This window comes from Salvelinus alpinus, chromosome 13, assembly GCF_045679555.1.
Source record: "Salvelinus alpinus chromosome 13, SLU_Salpinus.1, whole genome shotgun sequence".
In the NCBI taxonomy this organism is placed as follows: domain Eukaryota; kingdom Metazoa; phylum Chordata; class Actinopteri; order Salmoniformes; family Salmonidae; genus Salvelinus; species Salvelinus alpinus.
This window is the reverse complement of record NC_092098.1, coordinates 24,372,693-24,397,200: the sequence shown is the minus strand read 5'-3', so window position 1 is coordinate 24,397,200 and position 24,508 is coordinate 24,372,693. Positions and strand designations below refer to the sequence as shown.

At 41.8% G+C, this 24,508-nt stretch overlaps 1 protein-coding gene across 2 annotated transcripts in view; it reads right to left on the bottom strand.

Moving 5' to 3' along the window:
- Window positions 1-22,606, bottom strand: part of LOC139537436 (protein EURL homolog) — a 61,305-nt gene extending 38,699 nt beyond the window's left edge. Inside the window, exons 1-2 of one of the 2 annotated variants that reach the window (XM_071338709.1) lie at window positions 22,470-22,606; window positions 16,953-17,086 (exon numbers count right to left, since the gene is read on the bottom strand). In XM_071338709.1, the coding sequence (XP_071194810.1) occupies window positions 16,953-17,079 (127 nt within the window). In that variant the 5' untranslated portion in view covers window positions 17,080-17,086; window positions 22,470-22,606. The other variant, XM_071338710.1, reaches the window with a different exon arrangement.
- Between the last annotated feature and the right edge of the window lie 1,902 nt (window positions 22,607-24,508).

Here is a 24,508-nt window from a genome sequence, read left to right as displayed (position 1 = left end):
GCTTCAATAGGATGACTCTCTCCTTTCATGTGGAGATAAATGCACAGCTCTCCCTCACAAAAGAGGGGCCCTTGTACAGTGGCTCTGTCTGTCCATGAGATGACACAAACGCTGAGCCACACAGCACATCAAGTCCCCTCGGAGGTAGCGTTCTCTTTCATTCAACATAGGCCAATCATTAACTAAAAATGGAAAAAGCCACTTCAAAACACATTGCTGCACCTCGTATTGGAGTGGCAAAGCATGAGGAGGAGGCTGAGCAGCAGTCTGTCTACTGTGTTCTAACGAAAGGGTTGGGGTGAATTAATGAATTAATGGATGCTCAGCTCGCCTCTTATGGGCCCTTCAGACCCATTCTGTCCACTGCATGGGGAAATTACATACGGTCCCTGATGAAGACAAGGGCAGAGCTTGAATAGACGCCAAAACATATCCTCTCAAAGGACGCACATCATCAATCTGGATAACATCAAGCTTCCATTAGGGCTTTCACCTAGAGACAGGGAGCAGATTCACTGGGACAGGTGTTGAGACAGGCGGTGGGAGGGAGGTGATTCAAGCCATTACACCCCCACCTTAACCTGCTGGGCCCACAGCTTACACACACACACAGAACACAAACCACACTGTGGTTAACTTGCCATGCAGACTTTTCTCCTATAGGCCAAAGCTGTTGGAAAATTATACTGGCAAGGCCTTATGCCCAGGGTTGAAAATTAACACCAACCACCTGCCAAATGCGGGTAGATTTTGTCACTTGTGGGTAAGCATGTCTATTTCAATCACAGACAAGCAAGTGCCCAAGTCACCACGGTAACAGTTTGTCCCTTAAAGGGGCAGCTGAAAATGTTTGTCTCACCTAATGATTGTGCTTGATTGAGGATGGATCACTCCTAAAAACATATAAATTAACTTTTAGTAATTTCGCATCATTAAAACATTCAAATAATTTTTCTACGAGATTTATTTGTGCGCTTCAACATTTGTACTTTGGGGCACATCATGTACTCCTTGTAAAACATGTCAACAGGGCCTGAAACAAACTTTTTTGTATACCAGCCACTGTACCAGGTACACAAAAAAATTATAATAATACCAGCCACTCCAATTCTTCACCAGCAAAAACATTTTGTGGGCTATAATTACACCCCAAAAAACAGATGAGCATGCTTAGTAAAGTTTCTAAAACAAGAAATGTATTACTAGTAGATGTAATGGCGCCGGAGGGGATGGCTACCATTTTAAGGGCTATTAACCAACTGTGGTATTTTGTTTGTTTTTTCACATTGTTTGTAACTTATTTTGTACATAATGTTGCTGCTACCGTCTCTTACGACTGAAAAGAGCTTCTGGACATCAGAACAGGGATTACTGACCTTGAGCTGGACCAATCATTTTTCTTGAATGAGTCGGACGAGAGGGATTTACTCCAGACGCCCGACGAGGCCCTCATCCCAGTCATTCGCAGGAGAAAAAGACGGAGATATCGCGGAAGGAGATTGGGGTGCCCTGTAAGGATACGGTGACGAGTGGCTAATCTGCCTTTGCCATCGGTACTATTGGCCAACTTACATTGCTGGATAATAAAGTGGAAGAACTATAATCACGTATATCCTACCAACGGGACATTAAAACTGTAATATCTTATGTTTCACCGAGTCGTGGCTGAACGGCGACATGAATAACATACAGCTGGCAGGTTACACACTGTATCAGCAGGATAGAACAGCAGCCTCTAGTAAGAAAAGGGGTGGCGGTCTATGTATATTTCTAAACAACAACTGGTGCACAATATCTAAGGAAGTCTCGAGGTTTTGCTCGCCAGAGGTAGAGGATCTCATGATAAGCTGTAGACCACACTATCTACCAAGAGAGTTCACATATATTCTTCGTACCTGTCTATTTAACTTCTCTAGGATAGGGGGCAGCATTTTCACTTTTGGATAAATAGCGTGCCCAATTTCAACTTCCTTCTACTCATCCCCAGAATAGAAGATATGCATATTATTAGTAGCTTTGGATAGAAAACACTCTGAAGTTTCTAAAACTGTTTGAATCATGTCTGTAAGTATAACAGAACTTATGTAGCAGGCAAAACCCCGAGGACTAACCATTCATTCTTTTCATTTTTTTTAGGTCACTGTCTGTTCAATGAGTTTATTGGGATACTGGATTTCTAATCACTCTGTTTTCAGTTCCTACCGCTTCCACTGGATGTCACCAGTCTTTGGAAATAGATTGAGGTTATTCCTTTGTGCAATGAAGAAGTAAGGCCATCTGGAAACAGTGTAACGTCATGTGTACTTTTTGAGAGTTGCGCAAGACCAAAAAAAGTAGCGTTAGTTTGTTGCTCTCCTGTATTGAAAACAGATAGACCCGTCTTCAATTTGATCGATTATTAACGTTTACAAATACCTTAAGTTGTATTACAAAAGTAGTTTGAAATGTTTTGGCAAAGTTTAGAGGTAATTTTTGAGATATTTTGTAGTGACGTTGCGCAAATTGGAAGCTGTTTCTTTCTGGATCAAACGCGCCAAATAAATGGACAATTTGGATATATATGGACGGAATTAATCGAACAAAAGGACCATTTGTGATGTTTATGGGACATATTGGAGTGCCAACAAAAGAATCTCGTCAAAGGTAAGGCATGATTTAAATTTTATTTCTGCGTTTTGTGTCGTGCCTGCAGTGTTGAAATATGCTACACTCTCTTTGTGTACTGTTGTGCTATCATCAGATAATAGCATCTTATGCTTTCGTCGAAAAGCCTTTTTGAAATCTGACATGTTGGCTGGATTCACAACGAGTGTAGCTTTAATTTGGTATCTTACGTGTGATTTAATGAAAGTTTACATTTACATTTACATTTAAGTCATTTAGCAGACGCTCTTATCCAGAGCGACTTACAAATTGGTGCATTCACCTTATGATATCCAGTGGAACAACCACTTTACAATAGTGCATCTAACTCTTTTAAGGGGGAGGGGGGGGTTAGGAGGATTACTTTATCCTATCCTAGGTATTCCTTAAAGAGGTGGGGTTTCAGGTGTCTCCGGAAGGTGGTGATTGACTCCGCTGACCTGGCGTCGTGAGGGAGTTTGTTCCACCATTGGGGTGCCAGAGCAGCGAACAGTTTTGACTGGGCTGAGCGGGAACTGTACTTCCTCAGAGGTAGGGAGGCGAGCAGGCCAGAGGTGGATGAACGCAGTGCCCTTGTTTGGGTGTAGGGCCTGATCAGAGCCTGAAGGTACGGAGGTGCCGTTCCCCTCACAGCTCCGTAGGCAAGCACCATGGTCTTGTAGCGGATGCGAGCTTCAACTGGAAGCCAGTGGAGAGAGCGGAGGAGCGGGGTGACGTGAGAGAACTTGGGAAGGTTGAACACCAGACGGGCTGCGGCGTTCTGGATGAGTTGTAGGGGTTTAATGGCACAGGCAGGGAGCCCAGCCAGCAGCGAGTTGCAGTAATCCAGACGGGAGATGACAAGTGCCTGGATTAGGACCTGCGCCGCTTCCTGTGTGAGGCAGGGTCGTACTCTGCGAATGTTGTAGAGCATGAACCTACAGGAACGGGTCACCGCCTTGATGTGAGTTGAGAACGACAGGGTGTTGTCCAGGATCACGCCAAGGTTCTTAGCGCTCTGGGAGGAGGACACAATGGAGTTGTCAACCGTGATGGCGAGATCATGGAACGGGCAGTCCTTCCCCGGGAGGAAGAGCAGCTCCGTCTTGCCGAGGTTCAGCTTGAGGTGGTGATCCGTCATCCACACTGATATGTCTGCCAGACATGCAGAGATGCGATTCGCCACCTGGTTATCAGAGGGGGGAAAGGAGAAGATTAATTGTGTGTCGTCTGCATAGCAATGATAGGAGAGGCCATGTGAGGATATGACAGAGCCAAGTGACTTGGTGTATAGCGAGAATAGGAGAGGGCCTAGAACGGAGCCCTGGGGGACACCAGTGGTGAGAGCACGTGGTGCGGAGACAGATTCTCGCCACACCACCTGGTAGGAGCGACCTGTCAGGTAGGACGCAATCCAAGCGTGGGCCGCGCCGGAGATGCCCAGCTCGGAGAGGGTGGAGAGGAGGATCTGATGGTTCACAGTATCAAAGGCAGCCGATAGGTCTAGAAGAGCAGAGAGCAGAGGGGAGAGAGAGGAGCAGAGGAGAGAGAGTTAGCTTTAGCAGTGCGGAGCGCCTCCGTGACACAGAGAAGAGCAGTCTCAGTTGAATGACTAGTCTTGAAACCTGACTGATTTGGATCAAGAAGGTCATTCTGAGAGAGATAGCAGGAGAGCTGGCCAAGGACGGCACGTTCAAGAGTTTTGGAGAGAAAAGAAAGAAGGGATACTGGTCTGTAGTTGTTGACATCGGAGGGATCGAGTGTAGGTTTTTTCAGAAGGGGTGCAACTCTCGCTCTCTTGAAGACGGAAGGGACGTAGCCAGCGGTCAAGGATGAGTTGATGAGCGAGGTGAGGTAAGGGAGAAGGTCTCCGGAAATGGTCTGGAGAAGAGAGGAGGGGATAGGGTCAAGCGGGCAGGTTGTTGGGCGGCCGGCCGTCACAAGACGCGAGATTTCATCTGGAGAGAGAGGGGAGAAAGAGGTCAAAGCACAGGGTAGGGCAGTGTGAGCAGAACCAGCGGTGTCGTTTGACTTAGCAAACGAGGATCGGATGTCGTCGACCTTCTTTTCAAAATGGTTGACGAAGTCATCCGCAGAGAGGGAGGAGGGGGGAGGAGGATTCAGGAGGGAGGAGAAGGTGGCAAAGAGCTTCCTAGGGTTAGAGGCAGATGCTTGGAATTTAGAGTGGTAGAAAGTGGCTTTAGCAGCAGAGACAGAAGAGGAGAATGTAGAGAGGAGGGAGTGAAAGGATGCCAGGTCCGCAGGGAGGCGAGTTTTCCTCCATTTCCGCTCGGCTGCCCGGAGCCCTGTTCTGTGAGCTCGCAGTGAGTCGTCGAGCCACGGAGCAGGAGGGGAGGACCGAGCCGGCCTGGAGGATAGGGGACATAGAGAGTCAAAGGATGCAGAAAGGGAGGAGAGGAGGGTTGAGGAGGCAGAATCAGGAGATAGGTTGGAGAAGGTTTGAGCAGAGGGAAGAGATGATAGGATGGAAGAGGAGAGAGTAGCGGGGGAGAGAGAGCGAAGGTTGGGACGGCGCGATACCATCCGAGTAGGGGCAGTGTGGGAAGTGTTAGATGAGAGCGAGAGGGAAAAGGATACAAGGTAGTGGTCGGAGACTTGGAGGGGAGTTGCAGTGAGATTAGTGGAAGAACAGCATCTAGTAAAGATGAGGTCAAGCGTATTGCCTGCCTTGTGAGTAGGGGGGGAAGGTGAGAGGGTGAGGTCAAAAGAGGAGAGGAGTGGAAAGAAGGAGGCAGAGAGGAATGAGTCAAAGGTAGACGTGGGGAGGTTGAAGTCACCCAGAACTGTGAGAGGTGAGCCATCCTCAGGAAAGGAACTTATCAGGGCGTCAAGCTCATTGATGAACTCTCCAAGGGAACCTGGAGGGCGATAAATGATAAGGATGTTAAGCTTGAAAGGGCTGGTAACTGTGACAGCATGGAATTCAAAGGAGGCGATAGACAGATGGGTCAGGGGAGAAAGAGAGAATGTCCACTTGGGAGAGATGAGGATCCCAGTGCCACCGCCCCGCTGACCAGAAGCTCTCGGGGTGTGCGAGAACACGTGGGCAGACGAGGCGAGAGCAGTAGGAGTAGCAGTGTTGTCAGTGGTAATCCATGTTTCCGTCAGTGCCAAGAAGTCGAGGGACTGGAGGGACGCATAGGCTGAGATGAACTCTGCCTTGTTGGCCGCAGATCGGCAGTTCCAGAGGCTGCCGGAGACCTGGAACTCCACGTGGGTCGTGCGCGCTGGAACCACCAGGTTAGAATGGCAGCGGCCACGCGGTGTGAAGCGTTTGTATGGTCTGTGCAGAGAGGAGAGAAGAGGGATAGACAGACACATAGTTGACAGGCTACAGAAGAGGCTACGCTAATGCAAAGGAGATTAGAATGACAAGTGGACTACACGTCTCGAATGTTCAGGAAGTTAAGCTTACGTTGCAAAAATAAAATAAAATCTTATTGACTAAAATGATATAGTACTGCTGGCGGTGAAGTAGGCTGGCTAGCAGTGGCTACGTTGTTGACTTTGTTTGAACGTGTAGCTGGCTAGGTAACCTCGACAATTTCTCAAAACTACACAATTATCTTGGATACAAGGACAGCAAAGACAACTATGTTGAAAAATGATTTTTATATCATTTTATTTGAATATGGCGCTCTACATTTTCCCTGGCTATTGGCCAAGTGGGACGCTACCGTCCCACATATCCCAGAGAGCATCAGCTGTTCCAGACAACTGTGTGATCACGCTCTCCATAGCCGATGTAAGTAAACCCTTTAAACAGGTCAACATTCACAAGGACGTAGGGCCAGACAGATTACCAGGACGTGTACTCAAAGCAAGCGCTGACCAACAGGCAAGTGTCTACACTGACAATTTCAACCTGTCCTTGACTAAGTGTGTAATACCAACATGTTTCAAGCAGACCACCATAGTCCGTGTCCAAGACCACTAAGTTAACCTGCCTAAATGACTACAGACCCATAGCATTCACGTCTGAAAGGCTGGTAAATGGCTCAGATCAACACCATTATTCCAGAAACCCTAGACCCACTCCAATTTGCATACCGCCCCAACAGATCCGCAGATGTTGCAATCTCTATTGCACTCCACACTGACCTTTCACATCTGAACAAAAGGAACACCTATGCTATTCATTGACTACAGCTCAGCGTTCAACACCATAGTGCCCTCAAAGCGTATCACTAAGCTAAGGACCCTGAGACTAAACAACTCCCTCTGCAACTGGATCCTGGACTTCCTAACGGGCCGGTAAGGGTAGGCAACAACACATCTGCCACGCTGATCCTCAACACGGGGACCCCTCAAGCGTGCGTGCTCTGTCCCCTCCTGTACTCCCTGTTCACTCATGACTGCACGGCCAGGCACAACTCCAAAACACCATCATTAAGTTTGCCAATGACACAACAGTGAACACCAACAACGATGACACAGCCTATAGGATGGTCAGCGACCTGACCGTGTGGTGCAAGGACAACAACCTCTCCCTCAACGTGATCAAGACAAAGGAGATGATTGAGGACCGAGCACGCCCCAATTCTCATCGACGGGGCTGTAGTGGAGCAGGTTGAAAACTTCAAGTTCCTTGTTGTCCACATCATCAACAAACTAACATGGTCCAAGCACACTAATACAGTTGTGAAGAGGGCACAACAAAGCCTATTCCCCCTCAGTAGACTGAGACTTTGGCATGGGTCGTCAGATTATCAAAAAGGTTCAACGGGTACACAATTGAGAGCATCCTGACTGGTTGCATCACTGCCTGGTATGGCAACCGCTCAGCCTCCGACCGCAAGTGCGTACGGCCCAGGACATCACTGTGGCCAAGCTTCCTGCCATCCAGGACCTCTATACCAGGCGGTGTCAGAGGAAGGCCCTAAAAAATGTCCAAGACTCCAGCGCCACCCTAGTCATAGACTGTTCTCTCTGCTACCGCACGGCAAGCGGTACCAGAGCGCCAAGTCTAGGTCCAAAATTCTTCTTAATTAACAGCTTCTACCCCCAAGCCATAAGACTCCTGAACATCTAATCAATTGGCTACCCAGACTATTTGCATTGCCCCCCCACACGCTGCTGCTACTCTTTGTTAATTATCTATGCATAGTAATAACTCTACCTACATGTACATATTACCTCGACTAACCGGTGCCCCCGCACATTGACTCTGTAAAAGTACACCCTGTATATAGCCTCGCTATTGTTATTTTACTGCTACTCTTTAATTATTTGTTACTTTTATTTCTTATTTTTGGGGGTATTTTTCTTAAAACTGCATTGTTGGTTAAGGGCTTGTAAGCAAGCATTTCACAGTGAGTTGTATTCAGCGCATGTGACAAATACAATTTGATATGATAGTAAGATGTAATGTGGTATATTGCTCATATTAATTTAACATTCTGTGATTTGAGTCTTTTAACCAAAATATCAGAGACAAAAAAAATGTTGCTGCCTCTTTAAGGTTACTTTGGTAACAGGGCCACTCGAGTCATCACATGTGCCAGTGACACTCTCACTAGTAGAGGCTGACAACTTCTCTTTTTGCTAGCAGTGGAAGCAAACTCAAACATTGAAAAGCAACCTAGCTGAGAACAAAACAATGGATACTGAACAAAAATATAAAAACACAACATGCAACAATTTCAACATTTTTACAGTTACAGTTCATAGACGGAAATCAGTCAATTGTAATAAATTAGGCCCTCATCTATGGATTTCACATGACTGGGCTGGGAGTGGAGCTAGGCCCACTCACTGGGGAGCCAGGCCCAGCCAATCAGAATTAGTTTTCCCCCCACAAAATAACTTTATTACAGACAGAAATATTCCTCAGAACACCTCCCCCTCCCCTGACAATCCCGCAAATGAGGAAGCCGGATGTGGAGGTCCTGGGCTGACGTGGTTACATGTGGTCTGCAGTTGTGAGGCCGGTTGAATGTACTGCCAAATTCTCTAAAACGACATTGGAGGTGGCTTATAGTAGAGAAATTAACATTCAATTCTCTGGCAACAGCTCTGGTGGACATTCCTGCAGAAGCATGCCAATTGCACACAACTTGAGACATCTGTGGCATTGTGTTGTGTGACAAAACTGCACATTTAAGAGCGGACTTTTATTGTCCCCAGGACAAGGTGCATCTGTGTAATGATCATGCCATTTAATCAGCTTCTTGATATGCCACAACTGTAAGGTGGATGGATTATCTTGGCAAAGAATAAAACGCTCACTAACAGGGATGTAAACAAATGTTCACAACATTAGACAAAAGCTTTGTGCGTATGGAAAAAAGTAATCTCATGAAACCAACACTTTACATGTTGCGTTTATATTTTTATTCAGTATAAATAGCCAAGAAACACAAGGACAAAGTATCACTTTAGTAGACTTGAGTAAATTAGAACACAGTTTATGCCTGTACTCATTGCATTTAAAAACAAATCTTTCAGCACTTCACTCAGTGCTCACAGCCCTCCAGACAGGAAGTATTGCTGCGCAAGGTGGGATACGTTAACGTTATGATTTCTTTGTGCATTACCAGATATAAAACAAAATTGCAGAAATACTTTTTAAAACAGCATGTATTTTGCTATAAATCACAACTTGCACTGGTGCCCATACTTGAGTTATGAAACGCTTGCCATGAGTGTGACCAGCCGCCAACGTGGCTGGTGAATTAGACATTCTTACAGGCTGACTACACCGCTCGCGTCGCGTGTGCTGAAAAATAAATTTAGAAGTCTACATTATTCAATTATTGCACCCACACCGCTCGCGCTCGTCTACGTTGCCAAGGGCTAAAATAGAAGTCAGTTCGATTTGTGACGCAGATCGCGCTGCAAGTCCTGCCTCTCCGATCTCCTCATTGGTTTATAGAAGCAGGTACTCACATGCTATCTCCTCATTGGTTATACCCACGTGGGTGACAAAGACGAACGAGGTCAGTGGCGGTAATCCACCTAATTTATGAAAAGTTACCAATCTCAATATAAAGTCAAAAAAAGAAAAAGCCTAGAAGGAGGAGAGATGACTAGAAATGATTCGGTTGACCGTTTTGTGTGTGAATTAATTGTCGGAAGGGGACCTTGTCCATTTCAGGTAAAATAACAACTCAATATTTATATCTCAGGACAAATTAGCTAGCAACAGCAAGCTAGCTAAATAGGACATATTAGCTAGCAAGTGCAAGCTAGCTAGCTAAATTGCCATAAATGTTTAATACTTTGACCTGTCCCCAAACCACGTAATTGGTTCAGAGTTTGTTTTGATATTTTAACCTGCGTGTTGTGATCGCGTTTGGTGTGGGGGGACAAAATACATTAATGCACGATGGCGCAGCCGGTTTGGATTCCGTGTTAGGGAGTGAACGTTATTTATAATAAAGGCTTACATGGAGAAAATCGGATCTCTGAAATTAAATGGATGGCCCTCCCTACACCGTCCCTGAATGCTTAAAAAAAGAGCAGAGAACACTTATTGGACAGACTAGAGCTTTGGATATGCAGGTTTAGAAACTGTTCATCCATTAAGCATTACATGGCAACACAGGAATTTTTACAGAGCACAGGGCTGTGGGCCAGAAGGTTGTGGGTTCGCAGACCACCGTGAACAAGATTAAGGGTGAAAAGATCACCTTTATAGTAAAAGCATTGCCTACATCTACCATAGTATTTGCAGGTCTGAGAAAAAACAGCCTTTCATAAACATTTCATGCAAGTCTACATAATTTTACATATTAGAGCTTTTTTTAATACCACACAAATTACCAAAATTACAGGCTGGACAGAGATAATTCTGTTCATCTTATCATATTTCTCCAATGCCAAATCAGTGTCTTGTTTGCAATGAAACTGTACCTGTTGAACAATAATTCAATCTGAGAAGTCATGTGGTGGATGAATCAGTATTAGTTGGGTAACATAAGTAATTAAGATGTCATATCTGCATAATATTCTTATGTGATATACTTTTTATTAGAATGTATTTCTAATAGACTCTAGTGTTGGCAGTTGCATTTCTTCCCTCAGCTGGGGCTCAGTCATTTGGGGCTCAGTCATTTGGGGCCCAGTCATTTGGGGCCCAGAGGGGAGAGGTCAGGCTTGTCTTTTACATGTCTCTGGTACTATGCAGAATATCAGAAAGGCAAGAGACAGGATGGAACATTGTCTTCATATGTGAATGTATCTGTTAATCACGCCATCCCTTCACATGGTTTAAGGGGGAACCAATTACTTGCCTCCACAATGTCTGTGCACAAGTCACTCCCCTCAGTGAGCTTGTCAAGGAGTGGGGTGTATCTAGAGTTGACAATTGAGTTATGCCATTGGATGAGGTAATAGTTCTGTGCTATGAAATCAAATCAAATTTTATTAGTCACATACACATGGTTAGCAGATGTTAATGCGAGTTTAGCGAAATGCTTGTGCTTCTAGTTCCGACAATGCAGTAATAACCAACAGTAATCTAACCTAACAATTCCACACTACTACCTTACACACACACACAAGTGTAAAGGGATAAAGAATATGTACATAAAGATATATGAATGAGTGGTGGTACAGAACGGCATGGCAGATGCAGTAGATGGTATAGAGTACGGTATATACGTATGAGATGAGTACTGTAGGGTATGTAAACATAAAGTGGCATAGTTTAAAGTGGCTAGTGGTACATGTATTGCATAAAGATGGCAAGATGCAGTAGATGATATAGAGTACAGTATATACATATGAGATGGGTAATGTAGGGTATGTAAACATTGTATTAAGTGGCATTGCTTAAAGTGGCTAGTGGTACATTTTTACATAATTTCCATCAATTCCCATTTTTAAAGTGGCTGGAGTTGAGTCAGTATGTTGGCAGCGGCCGCTAAATGTTAGTGGTGGCTGTTTAACAGTCTGATGGCCTTGAGATAGAAGCTGTTTTTCAGTCTCTCAGTCCCTGCTTTGATGCACCTGTACTGACCTCGCCTTCTGGATGATAGCGGGGTGAACAGGCAGTGGCTTGGGTGGTTGTTGTCCTTGATGATCTTTATGGCCTTCCTGTGACATCGGGTGGTGTAGGTGTCCTGGAGGGCAGGTAGTTTGCCCCTGGTGATGCGTTCTGCAGACCTCACTACCCTCTGGAGAGCCTTACGGTTGTGGGCGGAGCAGTTGCCGTACCAGGCGGTGATACAGCCCGACAGGATGCTCTCGATTGTGCATCTGTAGAAGTTTGTGAGTGCTTTTGGTGACAAGCCGAATTTCTTCAGCCTCCTGAAGTACCAGGAACGAGATTAGAACCTCGTCTTAGAGACCAAACTGAACGATAATTTATAGCGAATGCTATCTGGCTATGGGATACTCCTCTCTCAAGTAAAAGTCTTTCTTTGTGAACAGTTCCTATTATCTGTGTTTTGTCATGTCGACTAGGGGGGTGGATCTTTGCTATAAAAGATCTCAGATGCCATTATGTTGGAACTCTCAAAATTCATTATAGATAGTGAATTGTTGAAAGTCAAAGGATAAAGCTTAAAGCTCATTAAAGATGAAGTTTAAGTATAACTCTGACTGGTGTGTAGTTTGTAACTCTCCTCATTTGGTAATACAGGAACATGCCACAACAGACATTAGGGATCTGAACATGGTACTTTAAAAAGTTTGGCCAACCTTTCCACCCCAGACAGAGTAGGCCTACCGACACAGAAAAATGGAAGCTTTAATTGTTGGCTACTCTCTTCCGTGGCTTAACCCAACAAGAGAAGGTCACACGTGTGTTCTTAAAAGCTGTCTGGGTTTAAACATTTTCTATAGTACAGAAAGTGAATAGCTTAAATCAATTGAGTGACAGAATTAGATTACTACCCAAGAAAAGTCTATGTTTGTCTCATCTATAGAAGGTTGTAGCTCAGCCTCAGAATGTCAAAGAAAAGAAACAATGATATTATTATATGCATTGGAGTCCCGTCTTTGATGGGTATTTTACAGCTTGCTTCCAGCAAGCCCAAAGCGCTGTTATAGATCACTTTACATCAAATCAGATCCAGTGGCCTAGTTAGTTGACAATTTTTTTATATTTTTATGGCAAGACTTGAAAATGGTTGTCTAGCAATGATCAACAACCAACTTGATAGAGCTTTTAGAATTTAAAAAATAAAAATGTGCAAAAAAAGGCTTACCCAGAAAGATTCACAGCTGTAATCACTGCCAAAAGGTAATTCTAACATTTACTGAATCAGGTTGTGAATACTTACGTAAATGAGATCTGCATAAAATTTTCAATAGATTTGCTAATATTCCAAAAAACATGTTGTTTTCAGGTCGTCATTATGGAGTATTGTGTGTAGATGAGTGAGGGGGAAAAAAAGCAATCCATTTTGAATTCAGGTGGTAACAACAAAATGTGGAATAAGCCATGGGGTATAAATACTTTCTGAAGGCACTGTATTGCCTAGCAATTAACTAATTCTAAAAACACTGACAACTATTTAAAATCAATTACATGACCCTCCCCTGAACTAGGTTAAAAAAATACAAAACCCTTCTATTGACTGAAATTTTAAAAGCATGACCCTCCCCCATTTCCTCCAGGTAACCATTAGGTACATTTCGATCCACCCCTTACCCGCCAATGCCAAAATAAACCCGTATATGAAAGTTGGCGGGTGTTAATTTTAGACCCTGGTGGAACCCTGAACTATAATAATAAATAAGCCATATCACTCAGCCTTTTGTGGCAGGGTAGGCACTTTATTGATTCTTGATGTTCTGTTGTAGAACTGTTTATAGCGCATTTCGAAAGTATTCAGAACCCTTCCCTTTTTCCACATTGTTACGTTACAGTCTTATTCTAAAATGGATTTAAAAAAGAATGACAACGCGAAAACAGTTCTGAAAATGTTGCTGATTTAGTCAAAATAAAAAAACATGAATACTTTATTTACATAAGTATTCAGACCCTTTGCTATGACACTAGAAATTGAGCTCAGGTGCATCCTGTTCCCATTGATCATCCTTGAGATGTTTCTTTAAATTGATTGCAGTCCACCTGTGGTAAATTCATTTGACTGAACATGATTTGGAAAAGACACACACCTGTCTATATAAGGTGCCACAGTTGACAACATGTCATTGCAAAAACCAAGGCATGAGGTCAAAGGAATTGTCTGTAGAGCTCTGAGACAGGCTTGTGTCGAGGCACAGATCTGGGGAAGGGTACCAAAAAAATGTCTGCAGCATTCCCCAAGAACACAGTGGCCTCCATAATTCTTAAATGGAAGAAGTTTGGAACCACCAAGACTCTTCCTAGAGCTGGCTGCCCAGCCAAACTGAGAAATCGGGAGATAAGGGCCTTGGTCGGGGAGGTGACCAAGAACCCGATGGTCACTGACAGAGCTCTAGAGTTCCTCTGTGGAAATGGGAGTTCCTCTGTGGAAAACCATCTCTGTACAGAGCTTGAGAAGATCAGCAGAGAAGAACAGGAAAAACTCCACAAATACAAGTGTGCCAAGCTTATAGCGTTATACCCAAGAAGCCGAGGCTGTAATCGCTGCCAAAAGTGCTTCAACAAAGTACTGAGTAAAGGGTCTGAATATGTGATTTCAGGTTTTTATTTTTAATCAATTAGCAAAAGTGTCTAGAACCCTGTTTTTGCTTTGTCATTATGGGGTATTGTGTGTTGATTGATGAGGGTAAAAAAAACGATTTAATCCATTTTAGAATAAGGCTGTAACTTAACAAAATTTTGAAAAAGTCAAGGGTTCTGAATACTTTCCGAATGCATTGTATCCGTTTCTACTATTGTATCTAAAATATAAATTAACATACATTGGTTAAAAGACCGGTCACAAAAATGAAATTAAGCAATATACCCCATTACTTCTTACTAGTAATACATTTGTTTTAGAAAAACCAAAAGCATGGTCATCCGTTTATTGGTTTTATTTTTGTTGTGCAATTATGGGAAAACTATTTTGGCTTGTAAAAACATCTCAGTGGATGGTAGATTATTATTTATTTCTACCTACCTACCTGCCACAGTGGCTGGTGGACCAAAAAGTGAATTTCAAACCCTGCTAAGCCTCATTCACATTCCAATTGTGCTGCGCCGGAAGTCATTCACTTCAATGGGGACAATCCACACCAGAGTGGCATTGCAATGCCCCCTTGCGTCCAAGGCTCTGTTGCGAGACGCATACTTTGCATCATCTCCAGTCCGACCAGAACAGGAAGGTAGAAAAACCACAGAACAAATGTAGTTTTCCACAATGGCTTTATAGGATAGCGGGCAACTTGTAAACAATGATCCAAACAATGAGTACTATTTTAATAGTAACGTTGAATAATACATTGGCTGTTAACCTTTCTAGCCCGGGGTTTCTGCTAGCGGAACACCCACAACAATCCACTGAAAAGGCAGCGCACGAAATGTAAAAAAATATTATTTTTTTTTCTTCACACAATAACAAGTCCAATACATCAAATGAAAGATAAACATCTTGTTAATCTACCCATCGTGTCTGATTTTTAAAATGTTTTACAGCGAAAACACAACATAAATTTATGTTAGATCACCACCAAATCCAAAAAACACAGCCATTTTCCCCAGCCAAAGATAGTCACAAAAGCAGAAAGAGATCAAATTAATCACTAACCTTTGATAGTCTTCATCAGATGACACTCAAAGGACATCATGTTACACAATACATTTGTTTTGTTCGTTAATGTGCATATTTATATCCACAAATCTCGGTTTACATTGGCGCCATCTTCAGAAATGCCTCCAAAATATCCAGAGTAATTACAGAGAGCCACGTCAAATAACAGAAATACTCATCATAAACTTTGATGAAAGATACATGTTTTACATATAATTAAAGATACACTTGTTCTTAATGCAACCGCTGTGTCAGATTTTTTTTTAACTTTACGGGAAAAGCATCCATGCAATAATCTGATACAGCGCTCAGAAATACACAACATTTCTCCGCCATGTTGGAGTCAACAGAAATACGAAATTACATCATAAATATTCCCGTACCTTTGATGATCTTTCATCAGAATGCAGTGCCAGGAATTCTAGTTCCACAATAAATCGTTGTTTTGTTCGATAATGTCCATTACTAGTGTCCAATTAGCTACTTTTGCTAGCACGTTTAGTTCACATGTCCAAACGCTGGCACAGGTCCAGGCGAACTCAGACGAAAACTTCAAAAAGTTATATTCCAGGTCGAATAAACTGGTCAAATTAAGTAGGGAATCAATCTTCAGGATGTTGTTATCATATATATCCAATAACGTCCAACCGGAGCATTCGTTTTTGTCTACAGAGTAATGGAACGCATGGCCATATCATGACTAGCGCGCGTGACCAGGAACTAGCATTCTGCCACACCACTGACTCAAATAGCTGCCATCCGGCCCCACATCACACTAGAGGCTGCATTCCACGTTCTACTGACTGTTGACATCTAGTGGAAGGCGTAGGAAGTGCGAACAGATCCATATCTTACTGGGATGTGAATAGACGATGAATTTAACATCAACCAGCCCCAGAATTTCCACTTCCTGTTTGGAAGTTTGCCTGCCATATGAGTTCTGTTATACTCACAGATATAATTCAAACAGTTTTAGAAACTTCAGAGTGTTTTCTATCCAATAGTAATAATAATAATAATAATAATATGCATATATTAGCATCTGGGACAGAGTAGGAGGCAGTTCACTATGGGCACGCGATTCATCCAAAGTGAAAATGCTGCCCCCTATTCCTAAAAAGTTAAGCCAATTATATGACTGTAGCCTGCCATTACAATTCCGAAAATGTTCTTGATGGTATTCATGACATTTGTTTATGATGATAATTATTAGGCATTGGGTTAGCTGGCTACATTCAACCTAGCTTTTAGCTAGCTATCTGCTCTGTGTAAGCTAGCTTGACTTGATAGAAAGTAAATGAAATAAATATGTTTTATTATCACCTGAAACAATATGTTTCTCCTGTCTTGACAGTAAAGGTCATATTTTGCAATCTTCCAAAATAAATGCGACCTCTGAAGAGAGACCCTTCCATCTTGCATTATGACACACTACACCTGTCCGACCAGTAGCGGAGCAAGACTGTGTTTAATGGACGTATGACCAACGGAATTCAATAAATTTTTGAACAAGACGCTACTGTGCTGTTGTGTGCTATCCTGCCACTGACTACATTTTTTTATCAAGTAACACGAGTACTGTTCTAGACCACCGTTCTTCCCAGGCAGCAGATGGCCAATAAGAGTTGAATGAAAAATGTGATATCTGATATCCTCCCCCCCACTTCACGTTCTCACCTTCGATGCTGAGCTCAAAGCAGACGTGGCAGAAGGACATGGTCCCCGTGTCGGTCTCTAGCTTGCAGACACTGCAGATGTTGTCGTCGTTTAGGTCGATGTTGACAAACTGCTCCTCTTTGTCCATACTATCTCTGAGAGGGAGTAACAAAACATGGAGATAAGAGGACATGAAAGGAAATGAGACTAGCACAACATTCATTGACCTCTAAGAGTTCTCCCTCATTCTTGAACAGAGAAACTCTTTCAAATGTACATCTTGGCTTGTACTAGTCAGACGGAACGGGAGACTTTCTGATGTAAATTGCTCATCATGAATGAGACTGTCATTACCATGCTGAGAGGTACGGTTTGTTCAAGGCAGTGCACTCAAAGCATATCTGATGAAATATCAAACAGCGCAGAAGATAGAGATCCCCCTTTATGAGAAAGGAGAGGGATGACCTGATTTTCAAAACGATGGAACACCTTTTAAAAAGCTTATGAAAAAGCCATGTAAACGAGGACCCGACAGTGATCTCACAGAAACTGTGAGTCTTGTCTGGTGACCCATGTTTACTTTTGGTAAATTAACTTACCCCGGCTTACATTGGTGACCATTTCGGAATGTGACAACCAAGCGGGTAATTGAAAATAATTGTCTCTCCCTCTCTCCCCTAGGATCCTTTTCTTCCTTGCGTTTATCTGAAGAATTACATAACTAAACTGCACAATGAGATTAAAATGAATGAGTAGGCGCACATATTCAAGGTTCCCATTCTTCTTTTATACTGTCCCTAAATATAGCCTATATTGACATTTGAAAATAACTCCCAGTAATAGCACAAATAAAAATACAATATGCACAGTATGACAAACCAAGTGGAAAGACAACCATTTTTTTATTTATTTTTTATTTTTTAAATCCAAGGCCCCTGTCCCTGCAAGAGGCCTTTTGGTATGGCTTCATTGTAAATAAGAATTTGTTCTTAACTGACTTGCCTAGTTAAATAAAAAATAAAACAAGACAGGAGAGCATAAATCTAGATAGCTAATGTTGTCAAAATACTTTAGGTACTTAATTAAAAAACATTGTTTACGAAGCATGTGACAAATAACAGGTTTAGACTAACAGTGAAATGCTTACTTATGGGCGCTTCCCAACATTGCAGGGAAAGAGAAATAATAACACAAAAGTAATAACGATTACACTCACCAAAATCAGGAGTTTCGCGGAACAACTATCGTCATTACTGCCGTTACAGTATGTACTTAACAATAAAAACTATTACATTGTTTTGACCAAGTGCGAATGCGCCAAATCCACCTTTGGCAAATCCAATACAAATCAGTCATCTAGCAGCACTACAGTATCCCGAAAGATTGAAAATGAAATCTTTTAGACCATTTTCAAAAGTACATACCATGCGTAGCAGAAGTAATGACAAAAATAACTCAATTAGGCTACATATGCAGATATTACAGTAACAGCACATTAAGTGTTTTAGACAGTATTGCAAACTGCAGTATTCTAAGTCAATGTTTTTTACTAATACTGTGCCCGTCAAGAGAGATATCTGCTTGACTGGCTGGCAGTGTGTGTACCCATGGGAGAGAATGAGAGATTTGGTGAGTTTTTTTTGTATGCATGTGTCAGAGAGATTAAGAGAGATATGAAAGAGGCCTAGGCTAGATGTTAGGGTATTGTTTTACCAGGTCACCTGCCCATAATTGACTAGTTAAAATGGGATACATTGTTTGATTGTTAATAATTGTAATTCTTATAATGCTAAATAGTCATAATTGTTTATACAGTTCAGTCAACTATACTGAAGAAAAATATAAAGGCAACATGTAAAAGTGTTGGTCCCATGTTTCATGAGCTGAAATAAAATGTCTGGGATATTTTTTTTCATATGTACAAATATAGTATTTCTAAAACAAAAACAAAAAACAAACTTGGCGCACAAATTAGGTTACATCCCTGTTAGTGAGCATTTCTCTTTTGCCAAGACAATCCATCCACCTGACAGGTGTGGCATATCAAGAAGCTGATTAAAGAGCATGATCATAACACAGATGCACCCTGTGCTGGGGACAATAAAAGACCACTCTAAAATGCGCAGTTTTGTCACACAACACAATGACACAGATGTCTCAAGTTGAGGGAGCATGCAATTGGATTGCTGACTGCAGTAATGTCCACCAGAGCTGTTGCCAGAGAATTCTAATGTTAATTTCTCTACCAACGTTGTTTTAAAAAATTTGGCAGTACGTCCAATCGGCCTCGCAACCGCAGACCACGTGTAACCACGCCAGCCCAGAACCTCCAAATCCGGCTTCTTCACCTGTGGGATTGTCTGAGACAAGCCACCGGACAGGTGATGAAACGGTGGGTTTGCACAACTGAATAATTTCTGCACACTGTCAAAAACAGTCTCAGGGAAGCTCATCTGCGTACTCGTCGTCCTCACCAGGGTCTTGATCTGACTGCAGTTCGACTTCGTAACCGACTTCAGTGGGAAAATGCTCACCTTTGACGGCCACTAGCACGCTGGAGATGTGTGCTCTTCACGGATTAATCCCTGTTTCAACTGCACCGGGCAGATGCCATGTATGGCGTTGTGTGGGCGAGCGGTTTGCTGATGTCAATGTTGTGAACAGAGTGCCCCATGATGGCGGCAGGGTTATAGTATGGTCAGGCATAAGCGACGAAAACTGCATTTTATCGATGGCAATTTCAATGCAGAGATATCGTGGCGAGATCCGGAGGCCAATTGTCATGCCATTCATCCACCACCATCACCTCATATTTCAGCATGATAATGTACGATCCCATGTCGCAAGGATCTGTACACAATACCAAGAAGCTGAAAATGTCCCAGTTCTTCCATGGCCTACATACTCACCAGACATCACCCACTGAACATGTTTGGGATTCCCCCACCAATATCCAGCAACTTCACACAGCCATTGAAGAGTAATAGACAGCATTCCACAGGCCAAAATCAACAGCCTGATCAACTCTATGTGAAGGAGATGTGTCTCACTGCAGCAGGTAAATGGTGCTCCCACCAGATCCTGACTGGGTTTCTGATCCACTCACCTACCTTTCTGTTTTTTTTTTAAGTTGTATTCCCAGTCATGTGTCATCCATAGATTAGGAACTAATGAATTTATTTGAATTGCATTTTAGATTTATTATGTCTATATTCAATGTAAATTCATCCCATTTTTTTCCAGGTCCTGTGGTGTCTATATTAATCACACAATACGCACACACACGTACTACCTCACACACACCAACTTTGTGCATTTTTATTTTATTTTTAAGTTTGTCTTCCTTAAAAGGTGTAAGAGCAGAAGCTTATAAAATGTTTCCAATTGAAGTGAATGGAACGTTGCAATTCACCAGCTAATTAGCATAATTCATAAAAACAATTATATTAATTATTTGGTGTTGCTTCATTAAATAGTTACCTCCCAGTTCTGCATAAAACATCAATATATGTTAACAATATGACCACCTTTCTATAAATGAATGAGCTTAACGTGTGGAATTTGACATGCTGTACATACTAATTAGCATATTACGTATCTAATTTACACGAAGTAGTAAAAGTTACATTTTATATCATAAATTGTTTCAAACTCTGTTTGCATAAAGCATGAAGATTTGTTAATGCTTTATGCAAACCCTACCTTAACCTTTTCACACGTACCAACAAACAGGTGTGATCATTCAGAGTTCCTCTGTCCAGTGTCTGTCTTCTTTTGCCCATCTTAATCTTTTTTTTTATTGGCCAGTCTGAGATATGGCTTTTTCTTTGTAACTCTGCCTAGAGGTCCAGCATCCCGGAGTCGCCTTTTCACTGTTGACGTTGAGATTGGTGTTTTGTGGGTACTATTTAATGAAGCTGCCAGTTGAGGACTTGTGAGGCGTTTGTTTCTCAAACTAAACACTAATGTACTTGTCCTCTTGCTCAGTTGTGCACTCCCACTCCTCTTTCTATTCTGGTTAGAGCCAGTTTGCACTGTTCTGTGAAGGGAGTAGTACACAGCGTTGTACAAGATCTTCAGTTTCTTTGCAATTTCTCACATGGAATAGCCCTAATTTCTCAGAACAAGAATAGACTGACGAGTTTCAGAAGAAAGTTCTTTGTTTCTGGCAATTTTGAGCCTGTAATCAAACCTACAAATGCTGATGCTCCAGATACTCAACTAGTCTAAAGAAGGCCAGTGTATGCTTCTTTTTCAGCTATGCTAACATAACTGAAAAAGGGTTTTCTAATGATCAATTAGCCTTTTAAAATGATAAATTTGGATTAGCTAACACAACGTGCCATTGGAACACAGGCTTGATGGTTGCTGATAATGGGCCTATGTTGATATTCCCTAACACATCAGCCATTTCCAGCTACAATAGTCATTTACAACATAAAAAATATCTACAGTGTATTTCTGATCAATCTGATGTTATTTGAATGGACAAAAAAAATAGCTTTTCTTTCAAAAACATGGAAATTTCTATGTGACCCCAAACTTTTGAACGGTAGTGTATGTTTGTTCTTATATCATCAACACTTCGCGCTAAATATAAGCAAGTGCAAGCAAACGAGCTGTGACATGGTAGGCCTAATCGTTTAAAACTTTAAAAGTTGAATTAAATGAATTAATGGCATCATGCAAAAACATATTTTTTTTAGCTAAACTAGTGGAGATTAAAGCAGCAAATTCAGGTGCCCTGAATGACAGGTCGCACTGTTTGGTGCCATTATTGACTAGGGATTAACATTGACCAGTCCGCAACCTTTTTCAATCATATCATAAGATATCCTCATCATAAAGTGTTCTGTGTTCCGGAGAAGATTTTCTATAACATGGAATACAGTATTCCCCAAGTATAACACCAAACCACAGTTTCATTTGGAACCTTAACACTCTACTGGATAATTATGTGGATGTATTTGAAGTCTAAATGAAACCTTAGTTAAGTGTGGTCTCATATGGCAATTATTGTACATTTTCTTGCAACAGCCTTCAGTGAATTTGTTGCCACCTGATGCCCATGGCAGGGACAACTAGAAAACAACCGCTGTTCCCTAACATAATTGTTTTTTTGTCTGAGTAGTTTGCTAGGTTTAACACAAGGAGGAAAGGACAAATGACAGTAACATCTTCACAACATGAATTTGAAAAAACATGAAAAATAGGAAGTTAGCCTAACTTACGACTAGCTAGCTAACACATACAACTAGCTAGTTAGCTAGCTACATTGACATACATCTGAAATGAGTGGCTAACTAGTTAACTAAACGACTGACCTTATGTTAGCTTGCTGTTAGCAAAACCTATAACACTAGCTGCTAGCTAGCCAACATACGCTTGCTATCGAACTTACGTTAATCGTGACCCGTTATCTGGTCGTCAATATTAATCATTTCCAGCAGGAGCCCAACAAAATAATAGTATTAGTAGCTATCTAAACGATAAAACAGGGTAATGACATATGATGTATTTCTTCTGTCTGACATTTACCTTGTAGCTAGCTAATCCTTTGTCAAATCGTCAAGGGAATTCACGGGTGTTTGACTTCCCTTTACCTCGGTCCTCGAGCGCCTGTGGGGCAGTAAAGTATTGTTGATGGTGGCTTGCAGACTAGCACATTTCTTTGAGCGGAGAAAAACCCACCCACCTTTCGGGAACGAACCACTTGTAAATCAGGGGGTGGGTTATTATATCAATATAAATTCAATACAAATCGTTCTGCATATATAATAAATTACACACTTTTGAAACAAAGCACAACGAATATATCAACGTGTTATATCGAATCATCATTATTCAAGCTCTAGATTCCCTTTTTAAATTAATTTGTCATAATTGAACCCCTAACACTTTGGTATGGGTATATTGAAGAAACATCAACAAAACAGTGGAACACATGGAAGAGTTGGAACATCATGTATGATCAAAAATAATTATATAGGGTGCGAGAGCAGGTGTCCACATACACATGTAGTGTATGTAGAACATTGGCCTGTTGGAAACTAGAAACCACTACTATATGCACAGTTCGGGCGTGATCAGATGTATCTATAGAAAAGCTGCACATTAAGCTCAGGGGGAAAAAACTGAATGAAATTGAATTCAAATCATTTAACCGATAGCTGTCGTCAATTAGTTACCAATTTGTTTTATAATAATCTGTTAATCGCTAAACACTATTGGTCCCAGATAGTTTGTGCCGTTATGTCAACTCCTGTGGTCAGTTCCCACTGGGCACAAACTGGTTGAATCAACGTTGTTTCAACGTAATTTGTCAACGTATTGTGACGTGAATCTACATGGAAAATTGATTTAATTTGCAAAAATGCATCAATTACAGTATGCTGTTGTTTTGAGGGTGAAATTTCAACCACAGGATTACGTCATCGTGGTAAACAATTTAACATAGACACACCTTGTATAAAATATTTTTAATTACCTCAATAGATCATAAATGAGAGAATGTCCACAACAGTTCTGGAGTTCTCCAATTGAACGGTTTATTGACCCAGAACTCACACAGGCTACTGTCTGATAAATCTGATAACAATAACAGGTAGCTATCCCGCTGGCCACCAGCAACGCCTGACACCGAAACATTTCAGGCATTCCTTTGATTGGCAGAGAGCAGGGTGATTGGCATGCTGGATGCAGAGAAACGCCCTGAGTAACTGGTAAACGTGCCCTGATAACCACACAACAGGACGCCAGAACACGTAACTGCCCCCCCCCATTCTCACTGTTGATAATTCTAATGTTATAACTTCTAATAGTAACTGTATCTACTGGTTAAATGGGAGAGAGTGAGGTGGTTTCCATCTTAGAGTCAACATTTTTTTCACAGCAGTGCTGACTGCCAGCAGTAATCTTTTCAGACTAATTAAAATCAAATCTAATTGTATTTGTCACATATATGCTTTTAGAAGATGTTATTGTGGGTGTAGCGAAATGCTTGTGTTCCTAGCTCCAACAGTGCAGTAATATCTAACATGTAATATTTAACAATTTCACAATACACATAAATCTAAAGTAAAGGAATGGAATTAAGAATATATAAATACTTTGACGAGCAATGTCAGAGTGGCATAGACTAAGAGTAGAATAGGATAGATATTCAAGGGGCTATCATCGTTAATTAAGTAACATAATAGATGGAAAGCGTTCAACATTTAAATTCATGCACTTCGAAATGAATTTTGTAACTTTGCCCAAGAAGCATTTAACTGCAGGGCACTCCCACATCATATAAAGGAAGGTGCCTACTTGATTTAGGGAACACAGTGAACACTTGGGAGTTGGGGCCAATTTCATTGTAAAATGTTTCGTTGGTGTTAATTACACTCTGTGACCAAACTTAAAATGTATAAATTGAGGGTTTGGATTACGGGATGCCAAGGTCATATTTTCGATATTATGTTGCAGTTAAAGCGTGGTTCAGATTCAATTAAATCTGTGAACCATACTTTTTTTAATGGCTAGCTCAGAATATGACCTTTCCAAAAGTTAATATATTATAGAGATCAGTCCTT